Source organism: Buceros rhinoceros, unplaced genomic scaffold, assembly GCF_000710305.1.
Source record: "Buceros rhinoceros silvestris isolate BGI_N320 unplaced genomic scaffold, ASM71030v1 scaffold633, whole genome shotgun sequence".
In the NCBI taxonomy this organism is placed as follows: domain Eukaryota; kingdom Metazoa; phylum Chordata; class Aves; order Bucerotiformes; family Bucerotidae; genus Buceros; species Buceros rhinoceros.
The window spans coordinates 7,539-19,162 of NW_010405133.1; the positions used below are offsets into that span (position 1 = coordinate 7,539).

An 11,624-nucleotide genomic window follows, 5' to 3' on the forward strand; every position below is an offset into this window, starting at 1 on the left:
AACCAGTTCATTAAGACCAGAATTCCATTATGTCACACACTGCATCATCTACAGATGAAGAACATTTATTGGTATTTTTGCAGACCTGGAGTCTGGCACAGGCCTACATACACACGTACAAGGAGAGGGGGACAAGTGTCTTTTGCGAGCAATTTGTTTAGAAGGACACGTCAAGTTGAGTTACAAGGCTACTCCAGGCACTGGAATCTGACATAAGCAATTAGAAGGGTCAAGTGCACTGAACCAAGGACCCCTTTTCTGTATTCCCAGCTTCAAGTGCTTTAAATCCTGTGGAGGGGCTGGGGCTGATAGACACTAAGTGGTGCTTGTTTTGATCAAGCTGGGTCTCTGTCTAATTAGTGCCCAATGAAGCAAATCATCATTTTCTTCACCCTTTTATTTTAGGGCTGGTATTGGATCCTTACACTGCACACGTCTATTTGATCAACAAGCGAGATCACAGGCAGCAGTGTAAGAAACAGCAGAAATCCAGTGATCTGTCTGGACAACCTCACACAGCAAGTCCTGATATTTCTTGCTTAAACCTCTAATGATTGAGCTGGAGGCATATTTGTTCAGTTGGTAAAGCATATGGTTATTTGCTTGTAACTGCCTAATTCTTAGCCTGAGCAAGCCAAAGAGAGGAGATGGGAGACAAACTGTTCCGCCAGAAGGGCCTCTAGGTTAGCATTTGCACACGTGTAAAAAAAGCTAGTTACATAGTTTTGTTTTCCAAAACTGACCTTAGCATGGCTGGATGCTAGGCACATACCCCTGCTACACATCAACTTTGACAGCTTCAGACACTCCAGTGCTTGGAAAAATTCTTCCCCCTGTTGCAACTGGCTTGCTTCCAATCCCAGTAGAACTACAGAAAGAGTGACTACCAATATTCGACCGCCACCCTATCGCCCATGTTTTGTACTGACCACAAGTTTTTGATGCCTCTGCCTTCCATCAGCAGAAGATCCCAAGCTTCAGCATATTCCTCACACCAGGAAAATCATGAAGGCTTAAACCTTGTTACGGAACCTGTTAAAAAGCTGCTCTCACCCTGTGTGGCACATGGTCTATGCTGAGCTAAAAGCCACTGAGATCCAAATGGATTTCAGACCTCTGACGGCTTTGCTTAATGTGACAATTTTGGACTGTTTCTCCCCTTGACTGCTGAAGTCCTTGCACTCTTGAGGAAAGGACTGTTTGAGGTGTTTTTTATAAATCATATCGATGCTGAAGTTCACACTGACTTAATCCAGAAGAGATATGGCTTCCACTGCAATTGCATTATCTATGCTTTAACACTGAAGAAAGTAAAGCTGGTGGGGACATGAGTGACTCTATACCTGTACTAGAAATAGAGGCAGGCAGTAGAATCAGCTGCTTCAGCACTTCCACTTCAAATTTAGTTCTCAAAAAAAAAAACCTTGTTGCTGTCACAGTAGGAACAGTTTCATTTCAGAATAAATTCGGTCTTTGTGTTTTGCACTGTTTTCATCTGCTGGTGTTTGGTGTTACACAGCACGACAATTCAGAGCTCTGCTGATCTTCGTACTCCGAAGTATGGTAGTTCACTCAAGCAGTGGCTAGAAACTCAGCAGGTTTCCTTAAGCTCAAAACACCTCTTATGTGACCGATATCAGTCTCTGCTTCAGGGCCAGTTAGTTGCAAAGCCAAGCTTTCCACTATTTCTTATTTAGGATCAAGCCCTTTTACTCTAAACCTTGCATTCTGGAGTAAGCAAGATAAAAGTTAAGGCCCTACTATTATCAAACTATTAATCCTTAATTTCAGAACAGGTATTTAGTGGGCTTTAACAGAACAGCTTGCATATAGCTACTAACCCTCAGTTTCACTAGCTCCCACAGAGAAGACTGCATGGCAAGTACAATACTCACTTTGTGACAAAAGCCAAGAGAACTGGAGCCAGGGATTTAGGGCAATAATCCTGCTGGACCATATGGTTCAAGGTCATAAGAATACCATAGAGGCTTGGGACAGCTTTGATCTTCTCTTCACTCTGAGAAAAGGACAAGAAGGAAGTCGGACATCAGACAATCACTATTTTATTAAACAACTCTAGTTCAGAGGCAATGAATTCTCTGTTGAATGAAATGCTGCCATACACTGTAGGAGAGAAAAACCGCTCACTAGATTAAATGCAATGTTCCTCAAGACAAAGGTATCCAAGTCCACAGCCTCTCAGCACCAACATCCAAAATAAAGCCAAAATGTCAAGAACATTCTAGTCACTGACAGCAGTAACAAAGGGAAAAGGGAAGTAATGAACTTGCAAGTGAAACAGCCAAACCTTCTCAGAGGCTGTGTGTCAAAGTGTTCTCCCAAGGAATTTCACCCAACTTCAATTCATAAAGAATTCAGTTGCCTTAATTACACAAAATTCTTTGTGTTATTGTGTAGCTCATTTTCGTACCATCTCCAGTTCAGCAGACTTCCTCCAGTACTCAGCGTAGTATTTCCAGAACCAGCCTCTCAATTACAAGTAAGATAAAGCTAACAGTCATCACTACTGTTTCCCTGCTCACACAATGCATAAACTACTTTTGCTCCTAATGCAATGCTAACCTACATGTCCCAACTCTTACATTGTTTTAATTTATTTCTCTGCTGCAGTCTCAACTAGAATCCTTCAATCTGTAAGCAGGATCTGAACCTGTGTTCCTAGGTGTATGACCTTGTATTTCATGGTGCTAAGAATACTTACTGCTCCAGCTTCTATGTGCTTCCAGCTATACGGGAGGAAAAAATAGTAGAAGCTTCTCCCTCTCCACATATGCCCGATTCATCAGTCCCCAGTATCACAAACAATCACCTGGTGGATCTTCAAGGACTTCACTATCAATGGCACTTCCTGGTCTGAAAGCGTTCTTTTAGAACACAAGACTGACTTGGGCCTCGTACATATTTGCTATTTTCTGTATGGGACAAGAGGTAGGTGGCAGTGCCTGAAAGAAGCATTCTGCAGAACAGAAAGTCATCTCTGGTTCTGTTGACCTATCTGCGAAGTGGAAAGCTCAACATTGGTCCAATGGACACAAGGAAAGGCTGAACTGATTCTTAGGAAATTAAGATGTATCCACACATGTCAACAGCTGTCTGTACCCCAAGCTAGATACTACCAGAAGGAAATCTATAAACCTGGTTAAGAGCAGGCTGCTATACCATAGATCACGGCTATTCTGTGATTTAGAATTGTCTGAGCTCCATTTTCAGCTTCTAGTGCTTGAGGCAGCAAGAAACTTTAATCCCTGTAGCACAAGTAGGCAAAGGTGCTCCTTAAGTTTGCAGACAGAACCTCTCCCCAGTCATCTCACCGCAAGTAAAGCTACAAATATTCCAATGCAATTTGCAGGTTTCTTATTAACCCTCCATTCTTTCTCGTGAGAAAGTTTATTTCATGTAACTACATATTTAACTCTCTTACTTGGCAAAGATTCTACAAAGCATGAAGTTGAATGCTACTGATCTAGCATGAGTAGTTGGATACATGTTTTTGAGACTTGTTGCTAAGAGCTGCTGTAAAGGACCACATTAACTACAATATCATAGATTAGACTCCTGGACTTTTTTTTTTTAACAAACACCATCATCCAGCAGCAGCACTATTTCCTTACCTGACCCTCCCTGCCTTTAGGGGATGACTGGGAATGCAGAGCACATTAAGCAGAAGAGGTACAAAAAGAGCTGACATCTCCTTCATCCTAATGCAACCTTCAATTTGCAATTTCTGCTGGACCTGCAGACTTCCATTGTCCCTGGGCATCAGGCATGCACAGGCACTCAGCTGCTTCCATGGCAACATAATTACCCAAAAACCCAGCCAGTCTGGTCTTCAACAGCCTAACGGACCATCACTTAACTCTTTCCTGCATCCTCACCTTAAGTAGTCCCATGTGGATCAGGAGGCTTGTGACGAATGCATCTGAATTAAACGTGGCAGAAGTGAAGGCCTTTCTCATCAAGGCATCTAAAAAGAAATAAATGCAACATATTAAAACGATAGAGAAAGGGACGTTGTTACAAATTTTAAGATCAAGACTGATCATAGAGGACCTCGGAAAATAACAGCTTCTAAAGTAGTTTTGGGAGGTAGTATTCGTTAAGATTCCAGTAGTCTCCACAGAGGCTGGGTATAATCTCTAAAACACTGAGACAGGACAGTCTGTAAGTTTAAAGCCTGCTACAAAGCAAAAAATGAAACCAAACCTCACACCAGAAAAAAAGCTCCAGCAAAACAAGCCAAAAACCCCCAAATTCCCACACTGCCAAGCTTCACAGGCAAATCGACCTCAGTCCTATGTACCACAAAATGCTCTATGCAATGCATTTGAACATGCATACATGCAAATAAATATGATCAGATGAAGTAGAGCAGCAAGAGTTAGAGCCTTGACATTTTAAAGGCCAGGAAGAATTCACTTTTCATTTGAAACTGTAAGGAATGAGAACACAATGACAAAACTTGTTCAGCTGTTTTCTGGGCTCCCTCAGGACCAATATTCTGCCACAAGCTATGGGCACACCAGTGCTTTGTCTCTCACACCTGCAACGTAGGCAAGGCACAGTTTTGATCTCTGACCATTCTGGCTACTTGGAATGGGCAGAACCTACCAGGGCAGCTGTAGAACAGTATCAGACATTAACCAGGGATCTTACTGTCAGTGGATGGCTACTTTTCTGGAAGGACAGTAATTGCCAGGTTCTTCCTACTCCTTCCCCTAAGCAGCAGGAGTAGTAAGGAACAGCTATCAAGACAAATACATACTGAAGTACACCTCAGGCAACAAAATTATCCTGTGCTCCATTTTTTTGTTGGAGACAACTCATAATGAGCACGAGACAAGGCCAGCACTAGCTCCATGAGATACCAACTATTGTTAGCTGATCAGACCCATAATCAACTGCAGAGAACTCTATTACATTACTGTCTTACAGACAACAGCAAACACAGTTTCGCCACGCCAACGTACATTCCAAACTAAGAAATTCTGAACTAAGAAAATGCACATTTGTTTGCAGTAAATCAATCTGGTCTTAAAAATAACTGATCCAGTTCTTTTGCACAGTATTGATAGGTAGCTCACATATGGGAGAACTGCACTGCTGGGGGATTTGAACAAGATGAAGGTCTATTGTCAGATGCCTAGAAGCATTTGGAAATTCCTGTTTCCAAGTGAGAATACAAAGAGATACTATTAGTACACACAAAAATCAGACCTAACCTGAATCACTGCTCCACAATGTACAGTGAGTCCCTTGCCTATACATTAGCTTCTGTGCCTTGTCCCATATTGCAAATCTCTGCTTCCTGAAGAAAGGAAGAAGTTTCAGACTGATAAGACAACACTAAGAGGTCTCTCTTTACACACTTAATACTACACTGGAAAGGCTACTTCCTGTCAAATACTTCTTAAATAAACAGCCTTGAAAAAGTAACTGACCTTGGAACACAGAACTACTGGCAACTGACAGCCTGCCATCAAGGAGACACAGTAATGGCAGCTCAGGTGCACTAAGACAGCAGCTACAACAGACAGTCAATGGCAAGCTTCGGAAGCACAAGATAATGCTAAGATCGGCATGATTCTCTATTTTTACTTCACACAACTGCATGGCACAGCTTGGTACTTTGTTATCTGGTGAAAAAAAAACTGGCCCACAGGGGCCTTCCCCTGCATCGCACTGATGCTTTGACAGTGAAGCAGATCACACCAAGAAGTGAAGAAAGGCCCAGTCACCTGTTGTTTCATGCACTGCTGTTTTCACTGGGGCTTCATCTTTGAAGACTGAGGATATCCTTAAGAGAGTTGTAACTACTTTCTCTACATCAGATGTATCCGTCTGAAAGAAAAAAAAAAGAAATCAGGGACCATTCAGTTCACTGCTCACCAGCTACAGAAGATGGGTCTCTGCTGCTAGGGCTGTGACAAGAACTGCAGCCTTCAACTGACTGACATCGGTTTTTGCCTTGGCCATATCACAAGGCATAAGCAACACTGTAAAAAAAGTTACTCAGTGTAGAAGCTCTGGTTCCAGTATCAGTGTTAACTGCATCATCTGCTTCCATAAGCTTCCTCAGGATCACTGGGGAGAATATGCAAATCTAGGTCTCAAGTTATCGCTTCTGGGGATTAAATGATTCTGAGAGAAAAATCAAGCACAGAAGACCACTGTCTCACCTACCTGCTGAGCTATCAGCACAGGGCACTTTGGTCCTAGTCGCAGCAGCTTCTCTGGTGATGGAAAAGCAAGGAACGTGGCAACATCCACGGGAGGAGATGGCACCGGAGTTGAATCCTGAAACGGGCAAGATTAATCTCAAGTTTATTGGAAGTAAATAAATTGGCACATAGGATGGGTAAGGACACAGGTATATCAGGTCAGGATTTGTTCTATTTGAAAACTATTTGAGGCTGGAATGAGCCCACAGTTGGAATAGCTAGAACACGCTAGCACAACTGCATGGCATTGCATGTACAAGGTTCCCACCATTTTCTGGGCAAGGAAAGACTTTTTCTACCCATTTGTTACAACCACTACGCAGCCTTTCCCTCCATGCATGTGTGCACATGCACACTTCAACAGAACATGTTTCAAAGTCATCCATTTTCTTTATTTCCTGCACGCTACGTCCATGTTAGTGCAGTGCCAGCCCACACAGGAATGTGAATGTCTGCCAGCTCCTCAAGTTCAGACTCACTTCAGATCTTATTTCCTCTTTTACTCTCCTCTAGCTGAGGACACAGGAAAGCATCTGGAACTAAGCTTACCTGTGAATCAATTATCTTCTTAGGAGTCAGTGAATCCTGTTCTCCCTGTGCTCTCTCCTTCAGTTGTTGCTGTTCTTCCTCCTCCTCTTCGTCCTCCTCTTCATCTTCCTCCTCCTCCTCTTCATCCTCCTCCTCCTCCCCTTCATCATCGCTAAGGTTTGAGAGTTACACAAATTACAAAACTTGCAATTCCTGTACACTAAGACTGAAAACGTTTCTGAGAACAAAAAAGCAGCCTCCCCTGAAGTCTTACTGTAAGAAGTATTGAGAGTTACACAAATTACAAAACTTGCAATTCCTGTACACTAAGACTGAAAACGTTTCTGAGAACAAAAAAGCAGCCTCCCCTGAAGTCTTACTGTAAGAAGTACATCTCCATCTACAACAGATTAAGAGGACACTCAGGCTTCAGTCACCTGGCTGACAACGGCGAGCAAAGAGTGAGGAGTGCAACCAACAAATAACAATAAGTCCATCAATGAACATGAGACCCAAAGCTTATCCTGCTTATGGAATCCCTTGACTGTGCTCCACACTGCTCACTCAGACCAGCATCCATCTGCAATGTTACAGTTCTTATTTTAAAATAGACAGGTGAACGAAAGTGGTGATGCAAATTGTCAAAAAAGCCTCTGATTTAAAGTCTGGTACCCTGCCTACCTCAAAGATCCCAGCACAGCTGCCATATTGAAGCCTTCAAGGATCTCCTGGAGTTGCTCACACCCCTCTTCTCCCAGACAGTTACCTAGGTTGATAGGCAAAAGGGAGTAGACTTAACAGATGCACACAAGTTTGTTCCTGAGAATTTCGCTGTATATTCTTGTCCGTCTCACTTCTGAAATGCAACAGTTACCAGTTATTTCTACACAACACCTTAGAGGCAGTAATGCAGACTTCAGCTATTAGAATCAGTTGTTAAACAAATTCGAGCAGCATTACACAATGGCTGGAGATGAATAAAACCCATAACTTTTCAGAGTGCTTTTGAGACATTTCCTGCTAGTTTCATAAATACCTCATTTTCAGCGATACTAAAACAAGGACACATGGCACAGTCCCACTGAAATGAAGTGACCCAAGGTATGAACAGCAAAAGTCAACGTTGATCAAAGTTCTCCCACTCTTCTGCAGAGGTGTGCACAGAGATTTTTGTCTGCAAGTATCAAATACCTGAGATCACAATGAACAATGTTTTACTGAAAACAAGTACAGGTATCAGTTCAATCTTTTCACCTTACAAAATGTACCAAAACTGCTTTACATTAACAATTAACTGAGTTTATGGCTTAAGAAAACTTTCAGATCTAAATGCTTCCCATCCCAACATCATCCAAGTTCAGCTACTCAGCATATCAATTTTTAAGTGTTGACAATTGCAAGACTAGAATACATGACACTATCAACATTCTTGTTAGTTTCCTGTTGGGATCATACTAGACATATATTGATTTAGCAAACTTACGTACCATTGAGATCCAACTTCTCCAACTCTGCCTTATCTTCAATAGCTTCAGCAACAGTCAGAGCAGCATCTCGTTTGATCTCACAGAAGGACAGATTCAGTTCCTAAAAAGCAGAACATTTGTTTTCAGAATTCTTATTAACATCTATCATCCCCATAAGCTTCCTGTCCTCACAAGTGTTCTGAAGAAACTTATTTTAGCAAAAAAAAAATTAATTGGAAATAAAACCTGACACATACTCCTACTTCATATACCTAAATGGGGTATTTTGAAACATACTGTGGTTAAGAGCAGGACTGCTGAAGGCAACCACTTTACTAGAATAGCCAGAGAAAACAGACCGTTCTAACTGCTCACGTAAAAAGTAGCAGACATTTCAGTCCCTAGCAATCAGTTGACTGAAGGTCATCACTTATTCAAGGGTCACAAGAGCATTCCAGAATTCACACACCAGTAAGTCTCACAGAAGAACAGCAGCTACTAAACAGACTGCACATTTCCTTTTGAACACTTAGGTTAAAAGTTAAGGTCTTCAATAGACAAACTACGAGTGGCACTACTTCTGATAAACACAGTCAGCAGAGAAACAGCGTGGACAGGCTGGTAAAAGTAAAGTTATTCAACAGCCAGGCACCATCCCCCACCATTTCATGTTGCGCTCAAACAATCCTTTCCTAAGATGAGATTTAATATTAACAGCAAAAGGGAATCAGTCTTTGAACAGAATGAATCAGCTATGATTGCTTCAAGCTACGCTTCCTTAACCACTTCTGCTCTGGGAAAAAGGATTTAACTTCTGCCTGTTCAACTCAAGACCCTCATTAGAATCCTTACTTAAGTTTTCCTGGGAGATTCAGACTAAGTTCCAGTAGAATCAGCAGAAGGCTGAGCAAGAGATCTCACACCACAAAGCACCTACTTCTTTCTGAACCAGGTTCATATATGTAAATAAATATCAGCACTCTTTTTGTCTTTGACTGTAAGCTTGCAAGATAAGAAATGATGTGTTTAGCATCTGTCCCAGCACAGTTGTGACCCATGGCAGGTGTTTCTTCAGATCCTATTTTACTTACATTACTGACTGGATAGACCCGTCTAGAACATTGTCAAATGCAAGTCCTACGCAAATATTGATGTAGGAGGCTGTGGTACTGCCAAAAAAAACCTACAAATATTTGGATCTTTAATACATGCACTAATAAAGAAAAAGCATTAACTGAAGGAAGTGTGAAATGCTGCAGAAATTACAAGCTGTTCATGAAGAGAGATGTCCCAATCCCCACTGCTCTCGACTGAGGTTCTAAAAGCAGATACTTCCATGATCAGATTTCTTGAATGGCACTTGCTGAGTTGGACCAACAGCTTCAAAAATATCAAAAGGATTCCAGACAGATCACTGGTACACTTCCACGTAGAACAGCGTTAGCTGGATGTGGCAATGCTACTGATCTACAGTACTACTTATTGCATCTGAGCTGTGAGCATACAGCCTGCACGGAAGTGAACCCTGCTTTAAAATAATGAGTAGTGCTAGAAGAATGGACTGAAAACCAGGAGATAGGAAACTAGGCATTTTCAAGAGATTGAAAGCTGAAGAGCAAGAACACAATACCTTTAATTTATGAAGACCTTCTTTAACAGCATCAGCAATAGCAACAGCGCCCTTTGAACGCACCAGGCAGTCTCCAAAGTTGATCACTTCAATCTGCCGAAGCGCCTTCAGAGTCTGCAAGACAGCACAAATTTGAAAGTACAGACATGCAAGTAAATGAACATCCCATTAATCCTGGAAGGTAATTTTTCCCTCTGCAGTGTGGCACGTGGCTCCACCAACCCAGAGGCGCTTCCGCTAACTATATTTGAGGAGATGGGAGGCAGAAGACAAACCCAAAGCAACTGCTTAGAACAACTCACCTCTGCCATGGCCATAGCTCCTTTTTCTGTGAAGGTGTTGTCATTCAAGTTTATAACCTTAAGCAGTGGGTTGATAGCAAAGGCCTGGGCCAGTGCTGTGATGCCAGGATGGTTAATCCCATTCTGTGGCATATGGACCTCTTCTAGTGTCCCAATGATCTGGAAAAGGACACAGATTAAAAAAAGCTGATAGGAGACATACTTCAACCCCAGAGTATAGTGCTCCACTCTTTTTAGGATTTGCTTAAAATTGTTTTCCTCCAACTCAAAACTCCATTAGTTCTTCTACACAGAATTATTTACCAGCAATTATGTCACAAATCTAAGAGAAACTGCAGGCTCAAGGCAAGTGTCAGATTAACACAAAGTCCTAAGACACACAAGTAGCATCCTCCTAGTATGACTGCTCTACATATCTTAAAATAAGAGTTCTTCACCTGTGGTTCAACAATCCTGAAACAGACCAAGCAACATCAATGGATGTGGGGGTTTTTCTAATTAAGATCTACATTTTGCCCTGAATGCAGAAGCAAACCTGTAAAAAAATATTAACACTGTTTATGGACTAAACAGCATGTCAGGCAACAGTGACGAATCCCATTTTGGTAGTGCCATTCAGTCTGAATTCCTCATGAACCACTTCTGTTATGTGCTTCTCAAGCATTTAAGAAGTCTTATTTTTGCTATGATCACCAATTAGTTAAAATCACATGCAGACAGCTCTTTACAAAAAGATAACCTGCAATATCATTGTTAATAACCTGACAACATGCATTGTAATTCAGAATTCACTTTTAGCAGCAATGCAGGAAAGAAAAGGGAATTAAGTGGCCCCAATCACAATGAATTCTTTTCCTCCCACAAAAGTGCAAGTTGGGCAGTGACAGCTAGAAAAAGCTAGGAAGCATTTAGAACCCTCACGGGATGATCCTAGTTAAAACACTAGGTTGCTTTTGCCAGATGATTGAACCACCAGGCAGAGAAGCACTTGAGAGTTCAGCTGGTACCCCTACCCCAGCGCAGATAACCTCCATTAGCACAGAGGGAGGAGAAGGAAGGGGACTACTATTAAGTTACTCATTGGACATCTATTTCTTCCTCCATTAGCTACTTCAGAGCCACTAGTTACGTGTTTGGAAATTTAGGTCACATTCAGTCACCAATTCTAACTGAGCTTTTTGAGGACTCCAGTTTCAGAAACAAACAACATCTTGACTTTAGCAAGACAACAACCAGTCCCTGCCTCCAGGCTGAGGTAACCTCTGTGCACGTTATCTTTAACATTAGCCCTCAGGCACACCTTGCTCCAGTTTGCTGTCAAGAAGTATTGGTTTGGTACTTACCCCAAAGGCTTCAGCCAGGGCAGTGGCGCCATCATTCTCCAGACGGTTTCTGCCAGCCACAAATATTTTCAAAGCAAGAGGCTTGCCCTGGGCACTTGATTTCCTGTGACACTCTT

At 42.0% G+C, this 11,624-nt stretch overlaps 1 protein-coding gene across 1 annotated transcript in view; it reads right to left on the bottom strand.

Annotated features, from left to right (window-relative positions):
* The window catches only part of RANGAP1 (Ran GTPase activating protein 1), a 19,628-nt gene that overhangs the window by 2,933 nt on the left and 5,071 nt on the right, over positions 1–11,624 (bottom strand). The window contains exons 5-14 of the mRNA XM_010133593.1: positions 11,509–11,624; positions 10,166–10,324; positions 9,864–9,977; positions 8,255–8,354; positions 7,449–7,533; positions 6,789–6,939; positions 6,202–6,315; positions 5,757–5,859; positions 3,897–3,985; positions 1,896–2,017 (exon numbers count right to left, since the gene is read on the bottom strand). Coding sequence (XP_010131895.1) covers positions 1,896–2,017; positions 3,897–3,985; positions 5,757–5,859; positions 6,202–6,315; positions 6,789–6,939; positions 7,449–7,533; positions 8,255–8,354; positions 9,864–9,977; positions 10,166–10,324; positions 11,509–11,624 — 1,153 coding nt within the window. The remainder of the gene's footprint in view (positions 1–1,895; positions 2,018–3,896; positions 3,986–5,756; positions 5,860–6,201; positions 6,316–6,788; positions 6,940–7,448; positions 7,534–8,254; positions 8,355–9,863; positions 9,978–10,165; positions 10,325–11,508) is intronic.